Source organism: Mirounga leonina, unplaced genomic scaffold (assembly GCF_011800145.1).
Source record: "Mirounga leonina isolate KUSES-001 unplaced genomic scaffold, KU_Mleo_1.0 Mir_173, whole genome shotgun sequence".
Taxonomy (NCBI): Eukaryota; Metazoa; Chordata; class Mammalia; order Carnivora; family Phocidae; genus Mirounga; species Mirounga leonina.
In genome coordinates this window covers 62,545,422-62,562,565 of record NW_023270447.1, presented here as the reverse complement: position 1 = coordinate 62,562,565, position 17,144 = coordinate 62,545,422, and the positions used below count along the sequence as shown (strand labels likewise).

At 38.8% G+C, this 17,144-nt stretch overlaps 1 protein-coding gene across 7 annotated transcripts in view; it reads right to left on the bottom strand.

Annotated features, from left to right (window-relative positions):
- The window catches only part of SCMH1 (Scm polycomb group protein homolog 1), a 176,458-nt gene that overhangs the window by 111,954 nt on the left and 47,360 nt on the right, over positions 1-17,144 (bottom strand). For 5 of the 7 annotated variants that reach the window (XM_035018865.1, XM_035018866.1, XM_035018863.1 and 2 more), the window contains 2 exons: positions 10,084-10,152; positions 9,589-9,612 (listed from right to left, as the gene is read on the bottom strand). In XM_035018865.1, coding sequence (XP_034874756.1) covers positions 9,589-9,612; positions 10,084-10,152 — 93 coding nt within the window. Of the gene's footprint in view, positions 1-9,588; positions 9,613-10,083; positions 10,153-13,855; positions 13,873-17,144 lie in introns of those variants that run through there. The other 2 variants (XM_035018868.1, XM_035018871.1) reach the window with 2 other exon arrangements.

The following is a 17,144-nucleotide window of genomic DNA, read 5'->3' as shown; positions in this document are numbered from 1 at the left end:
CTTTACATGGTTTTCATGTTAGTCCCTAAAGTGATCCAAAATGCCAGAGCAAGATATACCAATATCTCACAGAAGTGTCCAGGAAGCTTTGGACAGCAGAACAGAAGACACAGAGAGTGGGTGAGGAGAATCCTTCTGAACACCCTGACTCCTGAAGAGATCCCTTAATACCATCAAATGACAGCTTTTAACACCCAATATGGTTGGATCCCGCCATCTCAGCTCAGAAAGAATGAAGGAGAGACATAGGGTAATATGGTTTGATGGCAGGAAAAACCAGAATGAGTGAGATTATACTTGAATCCTTGCTCTCTCTCACCCACCCCTAACCCACTCCCAATCCTGTCACAGCTGCCTTGCTCTGAGGTGCAAAATGACAAAGATCTGGTAATTTACAGAAAAGTAGGTTCTTGGTAGCATTTCTGATGAGAGTTAACTAAGAATAAGTTAGGGAGTCTACAGGATCTTTTAGCCTTAAGTGGCCTTTGGAGCCTCTCAAAGTTTGAGGAACACTGTGCTAGAGAAGCAGTCTTCAAGGTGATGCTGCTGGGGTCAGGGAAAACATTTTAAGGAACAAGCTGTTAAATATATGTATCTTATTAAATCACAAAAGATGACTAAGTTCTTTATTAAAGGTTAAATCAATTACCAATCTCTCCCTAATACCCACCTAGAGGTGACCCCATGATGGTGCAGGGAAGATCCCAGAGACTCTCACAAGCTAAAACACTGTAGCAAACCAGCATTTCTTGAAGTTTCCTCTGCAGTGGAGCAGCACAGGGCCGCTTTGGACCATGTAAAAAGCACTAGATGCTGGGAATAAAAATGATTCACTGAATGATGAAATCTAAATCACTTCAAAGATGATGCCAAGACTTTATACTTTACTGACTTTATAGCTTCTGTTTTAAAACTGCTCCCTTTCCCACCATCCTTAAGCAAGCCAAATAGATTTGGCCAGAAATCACAGTCAGTTCTGAACCACTTCATGAACTGGCCAATGATTAACTATCTTGAATACAGAGTCCATAGGGTAAATGAGATGGATATTTCCTGGAGTCAAGACTTAGGAGCTTATCGGAATGTAATAAAGAGTTTGCTCTTAGCTAAGACATCCCTAAAGCAAGGAATGAATACATTTCATCACTATTTGCTGTTAGAAAAAGAAAACATTACAAATTACTATTCCATTCTTACAAATAAAGGATTAAGTCAAATAGCAAGTCTGGGATTTGAGCGAACTGCAACTCTTGAAAGTCCAGCATCTATGACAGCACCGTCCACTAAAACTTCTGTAATGATAGAAATGTTTTGTGTCTCTATTGTCCAGTAAGGCAGCCACTGGCCACATGTAACTACTGAACACTTGAAATGTGTGAGTGAGGGATTTAAATTGAAGTTTAAATTAATTTGATTTAATTTAAATTCCTACATCTGGGTAACAGCTACTGTATCACACAGCACAGGTCTAGAGAGTTTGGTCAGTCCTGGGTAATTAATTGCTTGTAGTAGCTTGAGCTTTGACCACAAGCACCCAAGAGACTTTGGTTTTAAAAATTATGGCAGCATCAGGGGTACCAAAATAATTAGGAATTAATTACAGTTCTCTATTACACATCAATTGTGGTCATCAATCCCTGTTATATAGGCAAGAAATCTCGTATCTTTCTCCATTTAGAGAACACCCTATTACCTACTGAATGAAAAGGAATCTTTTTTTTTTTTAAAGATTTTATTTATTTATTTGAGAGAGAGAGAATGAGATAAGAGCATGAGAGGGGGGAGGGTCAGAGGGAGAAGCAGATTCCCTGCCGAGCAGGGAGCCCGATGCGGGACTCGATCCAGGGACTCCAGGATCATGACCTGAGCCGAAGGCAGTCGCTTAACCAACTGAGCCACCCAGGCGCCCGAAAAGGAATCTTTGTTAAAAGCAGTTCACCCACTGTGATTGAACCATACCTAGATTACTATTTTTCTTAAATTTCACTGCTTAGACTTCCTAAGGCTTAGTCTCTTAATTTCAGGTAAACTGCAGATAAATTAATTTTTATTGACTCAGTAAGAATGTCTGAGCACCTGCTGCAATGCCCATGATGGAACCAACGTCATGTCTACTACATCTCCAACTACACACACACAAATAGGACAGGCAGCAAGGTATAGATCAGGGAGGAGTTGGCAAACTTTCTGTAAAGGACCAGATAGTAAAAATTTTACCCTTTGTGGGCCACACAGTCTCTGTCACAAATACTCAACTGTGCACTGTAGCCTGAAAACGGCCACAGACAGTATGTATATGAATGAACGTGGCTATGTTCCACGAAAACTTTATTTATAAATAAACAATAGGCAGTGGGCTGGATTTGCCAACCCCTGGCATTTATCATTGATTCCCAAATGTTACTTATCATCAGAATCTCCTGAATAATTTTTCTCATTTCTTTAGAGTTTTGGGCCCCAGCTTCAGAGGTTCTCATTCAGTAGGTTTTGAGTGTGGTCTGAAAAATCTGTATTTTTTTTTTTTTAAGATTTTATTTATTTATTTGAGAGAGAGAATGAGATAGAGAGCATGAGGGGGGGAGGGTCAGAGGGAGAAGGAGACCCCCCTGCTGAGCAGGGAGCCCGATGTGGGACTCGATCCTGGGACTCCAGGATCATGACCTGAGCCGAAGGCAGTTGCTTAACCAACTGAGCCACCCAGGCGCCCTGAAAAATCTGTATTTTCAAAGGTTCCCTAAGTAATTCTGATTCACATCTGTGTCTAGAAATTACCAGTGTAGTTAAAAAAATGTAATGTTGAGAGTCAGAAGATGCTGGATAAAGTCTTGTTTCTTTTTTTTTTTTTAAGATTTTATTTATTTACAAGTGAGAGAGAGAGAAAGAGAGAGAGAGAACATAAGCAGGGAGGAGGGGCAGAGGGAGAGGGAGAAGCAGACCCCCCCCCCCCGCCCCCGAGCAGGGAGCCCAATGCAGAGCTCTGGGGTCATGACCTGAGCTGAAGGCAGACGCTCAGCCAAGTGAGCCACCAGGTGCCCCTAAAGTCTTGTTTCTATAACTATCTTGGATAAGTTATTTAATCCTTCCACATATCAGTTTACTCATCAGAAGGATGGAGATAATATCTATCATGCAAAATTGTACACACACACACTCATTCATTTAATAAATATTAAACTCCTTCCAAGTACAAAAGCACTGGGTTAAATGTAAGAGGAACAAGACAGACATGGCTCCTAAATTCATGAAGCTTGCAGTTTAGAAATAAGCAGCAGTGTTAAATAAATCATAACACAAATAATTTGGTACAATTATGACCAATTTAAGTTAATGAGGTAGTACGGGTTGCCTTAAGAATGCAGAATGGGAAAATCTAATCTGTTACTGGGGTCAAGGATTACTGTGAAGATTAATATTATTAACTCATATAAGTATAATGTTTTATAATTTACAGAGTGATTTCAATTATTAATTCAACAGATGTTTGAATATTCCTCTATGTGCCAGCCAGTATTCTCATTGCTGGAATAAGACAGGAAGTCCCTGCCCTCATGGCAGTTTACATTTTGGTGCATGATGAGGCACAATTAACATATAACCAAATAAATAAGGTAATAAGTGATAAATATTTGAAGGAAATAAAATAATGTGATAGACAGAGGCTGGGAACTATCTTAGACGGTGAAGTTACAGACAGATGCTCTACAGAGGAAACACTGGAGCTGAGATTTTACACATAAGAAAAAGCCAGTCATCTCATTTATATTTCTGAATAATGCTTATGAAAGTATTTTATAAACTCTAAGGCACACCACTTGATAGTTACACTTATTATTAGGAAGTAAGATCTCTGCCCTGAAGAGACTTGTACACTACATAGAAGTACCTTTAAAAAATTAAAATTCCCAAAAATGTAAAGCACAAGGATCCACCAAGTCGAATGCATGAATCGCTTTCTCTAATACTCGTTCATTCAACAAATACTTATTGCACACCTACCATGCACCAACCCCAGTTCGAGGCACTGGTGATATAAAGCAAAGAATAAAATAGCCAAAGTCTCTGTTCACATGGAGCTTACTTTCTAAGGGGGAAGAAAAACAATAAATAAACAGATAAATATATGTCAGTTGGTTTAGAGGGCAACAGAAATACTTTTTATCTGGCCTTTTTCAAATAAAGAAAGAAAGTGGTAAGAGAGACAGAGTGCCCATGGTATGTGTGTGCTATTTTAGGCAGATGGTCAAGAAAAGCATCTTGATGGGGTGATACAAAAATTGAGACCTGAAGCTCCCTCCAGCCTTTGCTTGAATACTTCCAATGCTGAAAAACTCCTTATTCAGTTATTATTCAATAGTACAAATGGACAGACTTTCCTGGTTATAGTCAGCCAAAGTCTGTCTTCTTTTAACCTCTACCCATTGGTCCTGGGCATAATATGTACAATCTCTTCTTTCTAAGTATGTCCCAAATCCCTCAAATGCCTGCTAATTTTGACCTAGTCACATGAGGCACCCTCACTCATGTGGGCTACTATTTGGCCACATTTCTCTACAAGAACTCTACCCCATTCCACCTTAAGTGAGGAACCCAAATTCCTAAGAGAAATAAAGATAGTCATAGTTTTTAGATCAGAAATTCTACTCCAAGATTACTGTCTGAAAACTGTTCCATTGTTTATATGTGCCATAACTTACATTAGTTAACAAAAGTATTTGTTAAATACTCTTGACGGTTGTTTAAGTTGTTTTCTAATTTTTGGTAAGTATTTTTGTACACACATCTTTTAACACTTTTAAGATGATCACTTTAGGGTAAATTAAGGGGGGATTAACATATTTTATATTTTGATACAATATAATTCCTACCAGTAGCGCATAAGAATATGTTTCTTATATTTTCTTGCTAAAACTGCTTTAACAATCTCTATACTTGTGTTAAATCTTACCTGAGAAAAAACAAAATACTGTTATACTTTTATATGCAATTCTTTGATTACTAATAAAGCTGAAGATCTTTTTAGGCTTACCAGTCTGTTTGTATTTTATTTTTATTGTTTTTCACTGAGGTATTCTTTTGCTTTCTCAGATTCTAAGAGTTCCATGTATTTTAAAGATATTAGTCCTCTGCCTGTCATGTATGTTGCAGACATTTGTCTCAGTTTGCTAGGATTTGCCCTTCAATTTCTCGGTCTTGTTCTTTATGACTTCTGGCTTTCACATCATGCTTTCTTCACTTCAATATTCTAAGAAATATTAACCCATGTTTTCTCCTAGGATTTCTCAGGTTTCATTTTTTTACATTTAAATGTTTGATGATCTATTTTGAATTTATCTTGTGAGACAGATAAGGTAAAGATGTTGCTTTCCTTTTCACCTTTATTCAATAATTGTGCTCACCACTATTTATTGAATAAATTACCTTCTCCCCATTGACTTGAAATGTCACCTTGATCACATATTAATTTATTACATATATTTAGACCTATCTCTGGACTCTGTGTTGTTTCTCTCATCAGTCTATTCCAGCATGAGGAGCACTTTGTTTCATGTAATTTCAAAACCAACCTAAATAGAGCAAGTACTTTTCATAAGGCATACCCTCAACCATGTTTTCTTGGCACTTTCAAATTAAGTTATGGCATATCCAGGACTAATAAAACCCAGTTATTTTAAAATGTCCAGAGCTTAAGTTTATGAGATACACAGTGTGGTTCATTCTCAAAACAGTGTCCATAGGCCTTTTAGATCAGTAACTTGATAATTTTTAATGAATCAAGTAAAGATAAAACACCAAGCCAAGAAAAAAAAAAAAAAAGGTCTGACTCTCCGTTTCTCAGAACAAATCCCACCATTTCCCAGCTCCTGTGACATCCTGTTCACACCTTTATTTTCATACTCTTCACATCATATCATCATCATTATTTATTTAAGCTCGTCACAGATAGCAGCTATCTTTATTATTCTTTTTTTAATCTTCACTGTTTAACACAGTGCCTGAAACTTAACACAGGCTTCATAAAAGTATAGTGAATGAAAAGTGAGTGAAAAGAAGAAGCAAGCATGCAACAGTGCTACTCTTTGCTGAGTAGTGAAATCACACCTGGGATATTAAATGTAGTTCTGGCAGCTATACTTTGAGAGGGACAAAACAAACCAAAGTCTAAATGGTGACCTAAGTGGTGAAGGGACACAAAACCACATCACCTGAGGAGCAGCTGAAAGAACAATGAACATTCAGCATGAAGAAGAAAGCAAAGTCTTGGAGCCATTTTTCCATCCATCCATCCAACAAATATATTTATGGTGTGTATCAAAGCATTGTGCCGGGTGCTAGAGATACAACTGTGATCAAAATATTGTTCTTGCCCTCAAAGAGCTTCAGTGAGGGCCAGAAACTAAACAGCCAACTATAATAAACTATGATAAGTGCTATGCTTGGCTACAGAGGGTGCTATAGGAGGACTTGTGGAAGGATTCCCAGAGGAAGTAACCTCTACACTTCTAAGTTAAAGTGTAAAAGGATAAGCAGGAAGTCAGCCAAGAAGAGAGAAAATTCTTTTTTTTTTAAAGATTTATTCATTTATTTATTTATTTGAGAGAGAGAGAGAAAGAGAGAGAACGAGCAGAGGGGAGGGGCAGAAGGAGAAAGAGAAGCAGACTCCCCACTGAGCAAGGAGCCTGCTGTGGGACTCAATCCCAGGACCCTGTCATCATGACCTGAGCCGAAGGCAGACGCTTACAACTGAGCGACCCAGGCGCCCCAAGAGAAAATTCTTTTAAGAATCTTTTTTTTTTCCAGACTGAAAGAAAAGCATGTATAAAGGCCCAGAAGTGAGAAAAGGAACTTTTTTTTTAAAAGATTATTTATTTATTTATTTGAGAGAGAGAGAATGAGAGACAGAGAGCATGAGAGGGAGGAGGGTCAGAGGGAGAAGCAGACTCCCTGCCGAGCAGGGAGCCCGATGCGGGACTCGATCCCGGGACTCCAGGATCATGACCTGAGCCGAAGGCAGTCGCTTAACCAACTGAGCCACCCAGGCGCCCCGAAAAGGAACTTTTCTAAAAACTGAATATTTTGGTATGACTAATGGGTAGAGTTTTAAAAAAACAGTAGTTTAGAAAAGAGGTTTTAGATCAAAGTGGGGTTCAGGTATCAGAGAACCTCCCACACCACGTTAATGAGAAGAGGAAGCACTGAAGGCTCTGGGGGAGGAGGCATTCTGTCTGCAGTGTGAAGGATGGATTAGAGGGGGACAAGGCTGGAGGCAGGAAGACTAGTTAGGAAGCTATTCTAATAATCTAGGTACGAGATGATGGTGCTGCAACTAGGAAGGTAAGAGCAGCAGTGAGAAGGCAGTCCCTAGCACTACTTTCTAATAACTAGAGGCCGGTGAGTGAAAAACTGGCTCAACTATCCTATATTGCCCTAAAAGTTGTAAGTATGACAGATAGAATTTACAAAGAAACAGATTTTGGCCCAGTAAATATTTGTCTGAATATGAAGCGAGTTCCTGGGGAGGCTGTAAGTCCCCAACAACTTTGAGGAGTTCAGGGCGCCTGGGTGGCTCAGTCATTAAGCGTCTGCCTCTGGCTCAGGTCACGATCCTGGGGTCCTGGGATCGAGGCCTGCATCGGATTCCCTGCTCAGCGGGAGGCCGGCTTCTCCCTCTTCCTCTCCCACTCCCCATGCTTGTATTCCCTCTCTCGCTGTGTCTCTCTCTGTCAAATAAATAAATAAAATCTTAAAAACAAAACAAAACTTTGAGGAGTTCAAGACAAGGCATTTTATAAGATACTCACAATGTCAACTTTTGAAATGCTGAGCCAAGTTGGATTATTTTAAGGCCTCTTCCAAACTCTGAGATTCTAGAAATCTACTGAATTTCACTTCAGTTTGATACTTGGGGCTGCTCTCTATGCTTGATGGGCAAAGTAAAATGTGCAGAATTAACTCCTCAGAGGCTATGCCTGGCTCTGCTTGTGCCTCGTTAGCACAGCCTCTACTCCTTGCACAAGGAAAACTATACTTTCAAATTTTAACACCACTTTATGTACTTCCTGCTAAATTGAGAATATTTTTTACAATCCCTATCAACAAAGTGGACTGTTAGCAGCATGGCTCGTCACTGAACCGTATGTAATTGTTACCATTCATACTAGCGGCAAAACCCAAACCAGCAGCAGCTCTCCCTGAGCACCTTCCATTTGCCTAAACCATGCTACACGGTGTTCGCTATCTCCCAAGTTCATTATAACCTGAAAAGTAGGTTTTAGTCCCAGTTTAAAGATGAAGAAATAGGCTCAGAAAGATTAAGTAATTTTCCCAAAGTCACAAAACTGCTAAGTAGGGAAAAGGAATTTGAACCAAGGCCTATCTGATTCTTGTGTCCATGCTTTTTCTATCATATACCAGTGCCTCAGAAAGCTTGAGGCAAGTTTTAAGCCATTAAAAAGTGACTCTCATTTATTGTTTATCAAGTGCTAGGCCCTTTACCTGCATTATTTCATTTCATTCATTTCTTCATCTCACATTCATAGAATGCTTCACTTCAAAGAATGTTCCAAGATTTGACTTAGAGTAATGCCTGAGGATAGTCCCTTAACAGAATGAAAATAACAATCCTCCAAAGCTGAAAAGTATTTGAGTGATTTTAAGATGCTTTCACATACATTAGCTCATGTAATCTTCTTAAAAACCCTGTGAAGTAGGGAGAATGGGATTATTATCCCCATTTTCCAAGTTAGAAAACTAAGGATCAGCATCACAGAGTTCCTAAGTGCAGCTGGCTTTCAAAGGACCCAGGAGTTCTGACTCCTAGTCTAGTATTCTACGCTATCTTCTGTCAGTGGGCAATAAAAGTAATGTTTTTGGAAGAAAAGGCAAGAGGAGCAAAAAGACAGTGATAATAATAGAGCTGAACCGTGAAGTTGCAGTAACAACTTTAACTAATTAACAACTAATTAGGATATTAATACTTATGTAACATATAGAAAGATTTTAAAGGACTAAGAAGACAGACATTTATGTAGAAATCCTGAAGGCTGATTAAGAATGATTAACATTAACATTACTTTTCAAATCCTAGGCCTGAGGTACACTCTGTCAGGATGAAAACTAAACGTATCAGCAGTTTGACTCTTGTTATTTCAATTGTTAATATTTCTGATTGTATTTAGTTAAAAAATTTAGAAAATCTTTAGGTTAAACTTCAGTTCAATATATCTCATGAATAATTTCTTTTGGGAAAATCCCACCAAATTCTGATTTATGGACAGTCGGGGTTTGTTTTAGTTCTGGATTCGGTGAATGAAGAGTAGCTTCCAGTTTGGGTCGGCCCCTGGTCCTCCTTGGACTCTGTGGAATTAACTACTCTCCCCTCCCCATCTTTGTTAGCTTGGTCTGCACCTCCTGGTAAGAAGGGTTTGGCCTGACAGCTGAGAGGACTGGCTGCACGGGCTCCTCAGGCAGCCGAGCACAGGACTCACTAGTCCATGAGACAGACAGCGTGGCATTCTTTTCCTAGTCACACTCTAATTTCCGGTTTGGTTAGGACCCATATTTAACAGAAATACAAGAAAGAAATCTTACCTAGTTCCAGGATGTCAGTAGCTTCTATTAAAGAAAAAAATGTTACAGCATAAGTCATTGTGACAAACATACCAAAATGATAGAAAGGTGACATTCTGGGGTAAAATGAAGACTTGAGAGTTTGTGTAATCCAACCTTCTCATTTTAAAAGATACTGAGTGTATTATTAGTGTGTTACTAGTAGTTGTGGAATATACCACCTAATTCTGCCTCACTCCCAAGGCTAAAGTCTTAAAAACTGGAAATGCAGAGAGGCCAAGCAATCAGGCCTAAAGCTGTGAAGCTAATTTGGAATTATCTGACTCAGATCTGATTCCTGATTTCTGGTTCAAACAAAGCAAACTGCTTTTGATAGATACCTCTACAAACTATAATATTTGCTTGTGCTTTAGCCAATGAGTTCTTTCTACCACAGACCTCTAAGAACAAAGGTTTCATGGTAAGAGATGTCAAATTAAATTTTTCCATGCTACATAGAGGTTTTTGTTTCCTTACCTTGATATTGGGATGCAGACTCTGAAAGGTGACCATATTTGTGTTTTCTAACATCATTCCAGTCTATTACTGCAGGAAGAGAGAAGGCAGTCATGTGAAAAGGAAATGCAAGATTCAATACTTCTCTAAGTTAACCGTATGTATTCACAGTTTTTGATAAAGTAATTTCATTTCATTTCATTCATTTCTTCATTCATTCATCTCAGAATCATTTCATTGAGATTGTATTCTAAGGAAATGCTCCAAAATACAGAAAAAAGGTTTTATTTAAAAAGCATTAGTTTTTTTTAATAATAAAAAAGGGGGGCACCTAAATATTCAGAAGACTGATTAAGATATCACAGTACATTGATCACATGACAAAGTATTTTGCAGCTGTTAAATTTTTACAAAGGCTACACAACAAAACAGGAAAATGTTTAAGGTATAATGTTATCTGGTAAAATATCAGATCAAAAATTATATTCAAGGAATAATCACAATTATGAAAACAAAGAACACCCCTGTTATGGACTGAATTGTGTCCACCCCCCCTCCCCGACATTCTAATGTGATTGTATTTGGAGATAGGCCCTATGAAGAAGTAATTACATTAAAATGAGATCCTTAGGGTGAGCCCTAATCTGATAAGACTGGTGTCCTTATAAGAAGAGGACATTTGGACACACACAGGGACAAAGAATAGACCATGTGAAGACAGGGAGAAGATGGACATCTACAAGCCAAGGACACAGGCCTCAGAAAAAACCAATCCTGCCTATACCTTGATCTCTGACTTCCAGTCTCCAAAATCATGAGAAAATAAATTTCTGTTTAAATCACCAGGTCTATAATCTTTGCAGCCCTAGCAAACTAATACAACCCTATAAAGTTATCACTAGGGAAAAAAAAAAAGAAGCAAACATAGCAAATATGAACATCTGGTTATCGTTAGGTGGTGGTCCTATTCCCCCATTTTCTAATCTCATATATTTTCAGATTTTCTATAAAGAGGATAAGTTACATATATAATGGAAATACATTTTCCCTGTTTGAAAATTTAGATTAATCTACTGACCCTACCACTTTCTCACCATCAATTAATTACCCCCCATGTTTTTATTTCCCTTCTTACCCAACACAGATTCCATCATCTCTCATTAAAAACGCTCCTGGGCAAACACTCTTAACTCCCTTCCACTTCTTTTTTGTCAAATTTGCCTAGCAAAGCCTCAGTCTTAACTCTGATTAAATCCACTTATCCACCTATACACCATGCCTACCCCAAATGCTCACAAGTGCTAAAGAAAAACAGTGCAAACTTACTGGTCTCACTTTAAACTCATGGCCATAATTCTCAAATGCCACTTAACACCATCGAGAAATCATACCACATTTCCCTACTGTGTTTGCTTTTCCACCTTCAAAAAAAAAAATTCATGTATTTTTCTCTATCCTCATACTCCAAATATTCCCTCCCTCACCTTCACTCTTAGGGATGATGTTAATTCAGTGTTCACTGAGAAAACAGAAATAAGGGTTAGGAACCTTCTATATGCCCCTCATTTCAGGAAGGTACAGACCTGACCATGTTTAGTGGTATATCCCCCGGGCACAGTATAGTAGCAGGTGCTCAGTTAGTGTTTGGTGAATGACTCAATCCACTCATCATTGTCTGACTGCTCTCCCTCTCCCACTGCTGTGGATGAAGTGTCTGTTTTTATCAAAAGGTAACCCTCCAGTTTTGCTCCAGATCCCATTTCCTCTCATCCTCTTAAGGACTTTGCAAGTATTCCTTTTCTAATGGACCATTTGCATCCGCATCCTTACTGCTCCATCATCTCCTATCAAAACAGACAACCTGGAGGGTATTATGCTAAGTGAAATGAGTTAAGCAGAGAAAGACAAGTGTCATATGGTTTCACTCATATGCGGAATATAAGGAATAGCGCAGAGGACCATAGGGGGAAGGGAGGGAAGGGTGAATGGGAAAGATTCAGAGAAGGAGACAACCATGAGAGACTCAACTCGGGAAACTGAGGGTTACAGAAGGGAGGGGGGTGGGGGGGATGGGGTAACCAGGTGATGGGCATTAAGGAGGGCACGTGATGTGATGAGCACTGGGTGTTATACGCAACTAATGAATCGCTGAACACTACATCAAAAACTAATAATGTACTATATGTTGGCTAGTTGAACATAATAAAAAAATAAAACAAAAAAACCCAGATAAAACACAAACACCTCCCCTCTCTTAATCCCACATATATCCCTCCTGCTATATCCTTCTATTTCTAATGGAAATTTAAGAGTTGTCTACAGTCATTGCCTCCTCACTTCTTCACATTACCTTCTCATTCAAACAGGGTTTTTCTATTTACTACTCCACTGAGATCACTCCCGAATTCATATTTCTAGTACTGGCCTCCTCTTGGAATTCCATGCTTACATATATGACTACCTATAGGCCATCTCTACAAGATTATCAAATCAGACATTTCAAATTTAACATGGCTAAAACAGAATGCCACCTCTTGCCAATCTGTTCCTTTTTTTTTTTTTTAGGTTTTTATTTAAATTCTAGTTAGTTAACATACAGTGTAATATTAATTTCAGGTGTGCAGTATAGTGATTCAACACTTCCATACATCACCCAGTGCTCATCACAAGTGCCCTCCCTAATCCCCATCATCTATTTCACCCATCCCCCACCCGCCTCCCCTCTGGTAACCATCACCCTGTTCTCTATAGTTAAAAGAGTCTGTTTCTTGGTTTGTCTCTCTCTCTTTTTTTCCCCTTTGCTTATTTGTTTTGTTTCTTAAATTCCACATATAAGTGAAATCATATGTGATGGAAGATGCCATTTACTGGTTTGGGGAAGACATTCTGTTCCTCTTTTGGCCTTCTCCAAACCAGTAAATAGCATCTCCATCACCGAGTTACTCAAGCCAAAAATCCCTGAAGTTATCCTTGATGCCTCTATTTCCTTCACACTCACAATCACTCAGTAAGCTCTGTTGGACCATGTCCCCAAGCCATCCACCACTCTCACCCCATGGCTCACACCCTGGTTCTAGCCACTGTCCTTCTTACCTGGACCATTATGACAGCCCGCTAACTGGAATCCCTGCTTCCATTCTTGGCCTACTCCAACCTACTCACCATACAGGGCTCAGAGTGAGCATTTTATTTATTTATTTTTAAAGATTTATTTATTTATTTTAGAGAGAGAGCAAGAGAGAGAGAGAGTGAGGGGAGGGGAAGAAGGAGTGGGACAGAATCTCAAGCAGCTCCCCGCTGAGCATGGAGTCTGACTGGCAGGGGGAGGGAAGGCTCAATCTCAGGACCCTGAGATCATGACAAGCCAAAATCATGAGTCAGATGCTTAACCGAGCTACCCAGGCACCCCCAGAGTGAGCATTTTAAAACATAAAACAGATAATGTCATTCATCTGCCTCACGATGGCTTCCCAATAGCTTCCCACTGAGTTAAGGGTGCTTTGCCCAGCTACGCAGGATTTGGCTGATCTCGCCCCATATGACTTTTCCCTTTTCCACTACAGTCCAGTCACACTGGCCGGTGTCCCATCCTAAGGGTTTGCCTTCTCTCCTGGTTGGATGTCCCCTGTCTTTCTAGTACCTGCCATGTTTGTTCTCTAAATCATCAATAAAGATTACAAACTTGATCAGGCTAAAAAACTGCTGACAGAGACAAAAGATATTAGGGTATAACTGAATTTATATTTAAAAGTTTTCACAATTTTTTAAAAATTATTTTTATAATTAGGGGCACCTGGGTGGCTCAGTCGTTAAGCATCTGCCTCTGGCTCAGGTCATGATCCCAGGGTCCTGGGATCGAGCCCCACATCGGGCTCCCTGCTCCGAGGGAAGCCTGCTTCTCCCTCTCCCACTCCGTCTGCTTGTGTTCCCTCTCTCACTGTGTCTCTGTCTGTCAAATAAATAAATAAATAAAATCTTTAAAAAAAATTATTTTTATAATTAGAATGTATTCTTAAAAATTAAATATACAATATATATTCCACTTCTGTACAAGTTTTCACTCTTCTATTGCTTATGTAAAGATGAGCTACCAGTATACACAAAACAGATTCAGGAAGCCACAATAAATAGAAAGCAGGCTATAAGATCACTAATAAAACTAATAAAACAATTCAAAAGCAACCAATACAATTTAGGAAAAAAATATTCCAGTAAAGAGAAAAAACAAAAGCCAGACTCAACGATGAAGCAAAATGAACAAAATAATTAACAAACTTAACTGGGCAGAAAGGCATCAAATAAGGCCCCACAAGACAATGAAAAATGAACTTCTGAGAAGAAATATTTGAAACTCCCGGCACAAACAAGTGGAACCTGGAAAGCAGTCCCCAAAGAAGAAAAGGAGACAACAACTACATTCATTACAAACTGCTTAATTCTTAAGCATCACCATAAATTACTCAGTAGATTAGGGAATCAGTCATTCCTGTATCAATTCTTAAATGAACAGCATGCAGCCTCTGATAGAATTCCACACATACAAAAAAAAGGAGCTAGTTATTTTTCAAGCATTCTAAGATTAATGGCCATGTTTCAAAATACATTATGATGTGTAGCTACTATTTTTAAATAACCAGTTTTATTTTATTCTCTCTCCTCAGGCAGTATATTTCTTCTCCCGTCATTCCTCTCCCAGTTAAAAGTGTCAAATCAGAAACCTGGAGTCCTCCTTAATTGTCCTCTCTTGTCCTCCAGAGCCAACCAGTTATCAAAATCTGTCAGTTCTCTCTCTGAAAGGACCGTTTCCTCTGCTCCCATTCTGAGTTTAAGATTTCATTCTCTCTCACCTGCCTGACAGAAACAATTACTTCAGTCCTGTGTGGGACCCCATCCCTCTCCAATCCATACTCGAGCACTCATTTTCGAAAATACAGATTAAACTTGTCATTATTCCTTTAAAAGTCTTCAAAGATCAAAACCTAAACTGTATCCCTAATAAACATGTCATACTGTTTTCCATGTCTAGACTTTCCCCCCACTTCTCTACTACTTATTCACCAAGGTCCAGGATAAATGTTACTTCATAATAGCTTTCTGGCAACATCCCTAAGCAGAGCACGATCTCTACCTCCCACTTCTATACCTGCTCCACAGTGTCAGAGCTAAATGCTACTAATCTAGTCAGTATTCGTGGGGTTTGGCACACAGCAAGCACTCAAAAAAAGAAAAAGAAAAAAAAAAAAAAAACAGGAAAAAAAAAGTTTATCTTTTTACCAAACTCAGAAACAGTTATGCAATGTGAGAAAATCACACATATTAAGAAGTCAATGTTTAAATGCAAGCTTTCATCAAAACAATTTTGACATGTAAATGGATACTTAGATACAGAATCCACTATAATTAGATATCAATTATTCATGTTAAGTAAGGAATAATTAAAAACAGTTCATCTAAAACTGCAGATAGAGAAGTCATTTATATATTGATTTTGGAATTTTTTTCCATACAGATTTACTATTTCAGTACTTAGGCTAATATTAAAAATGTGCTTACTATCATTTAATGAGTACAGAGTTTCAGTTTCAGTTTTGCAAGATGAAAAAAGTTCTGCAGATGGATGGTGGAAATGGTTGCACAACTATGTGAATGTACTCAATGCTACTAAACTGTATACTTAAAAATGGTTAAAATGGTAAATTTCAAGTTTATGCCTTTTATCACAATTTTTTAAAAGATTTTATTTATTTGAGAGAGACAGAAAGAGAGCAAGAGAGAGAGCATGAGTGGGAGGGGCAGAGGGAGAGAGAAGCAGACCCCCTGCCGAACAGGGAGCCCCAAAGTGAAGCGGGGCTCGATCCCGGGACCCCGGGGTCATGACCTGAGCCAAAGGCAGACACTTAACCTACTGTGCCACCTAGGTGCCCCTTTTATCACAATTTTAAAAATTCAATTAATAAAAAATGGACTCATATTTCTGGGATGTCAGGAGGCTCAGAGGTTGCCATACTGATTCCATTTCAGACTCAAATAACACCTATCATTACCATATACCAGGCCCAGCACCAGGCATTTTCATATAGATCATCTCAGGTATTACCAATATCTATTTGCAGGTGAAGAATAAGAATCTGGGGCTCAGAAAGTTTAACAGTGCCATGGAGGGGAAGGCTTGGTCAGGCAACAGTAATGAAAGATATGCAATAATAGTTCACAAATAAAAAACTGAATTGAATTAATGCCTGAATCCTGTTTCTACAAACTTATTAATTCAACAAACATTTATTATTTGCTATTTGTCCAGCACTGAAGACAGATCACTGAACAGATAAAAACTCCTGCTTCTCATGACGTTGACATTCTAAACCAAAGGTTCCACAAAATGTGATCTTTTGACCGGAGGCACTTGAAATAGTGCTCACTGCAGGGAAGCAGATGTCAGAATGAGACTTCATGGCAGGGAGAGCTATCCTGCAGAGGATGGGTTAGTCATTCCCTATAGAGTACAACCAGAAAGGCTGGATGACCAGTTATTGCCAAAGATGCTGAAGCTTTTCCAAGAGGAGAAGGAATTTATGCGTTGGAAAGGGATCAATTACATAAACTTCTAAGATCCTCTTCAACCTTGGAGTTCTATTTCCCTAAGCAACAAACAATATTATGAGACAGCAATGCATCTGTATCTTGTGTGCTTGAGCACATGCACACATCCCAGCTATGAAATATTTAGCAGTTTAAATTATGTCTTATTCTCCTTTATATCTCATGTGTTTAAGTCCATGAAATGAATGAATGAATGCAATGTCATAGGCTTAAAAGACAGTGGACTGCTTCCTATTAAATCTTATTCAGTTTGACATTTAAATTCTATTTCTAATTTTCTATTTTCTTTTTTTAATATTTTACTTATTTATTAGAGAGAAAGAGAGCACAAGCAGGGGAGAGGGAGAAGCAGGCTCCCTAGGGAGCCTGACAATGCAGGGCTCGATCCCAGGACCCTGGGATCATGACTTGAGTCAAAGGCAGATGCTTAACTGACTGAGCCACCCAGGTGCCCCTCCAATTTGCTATTTTCAAAATAACCC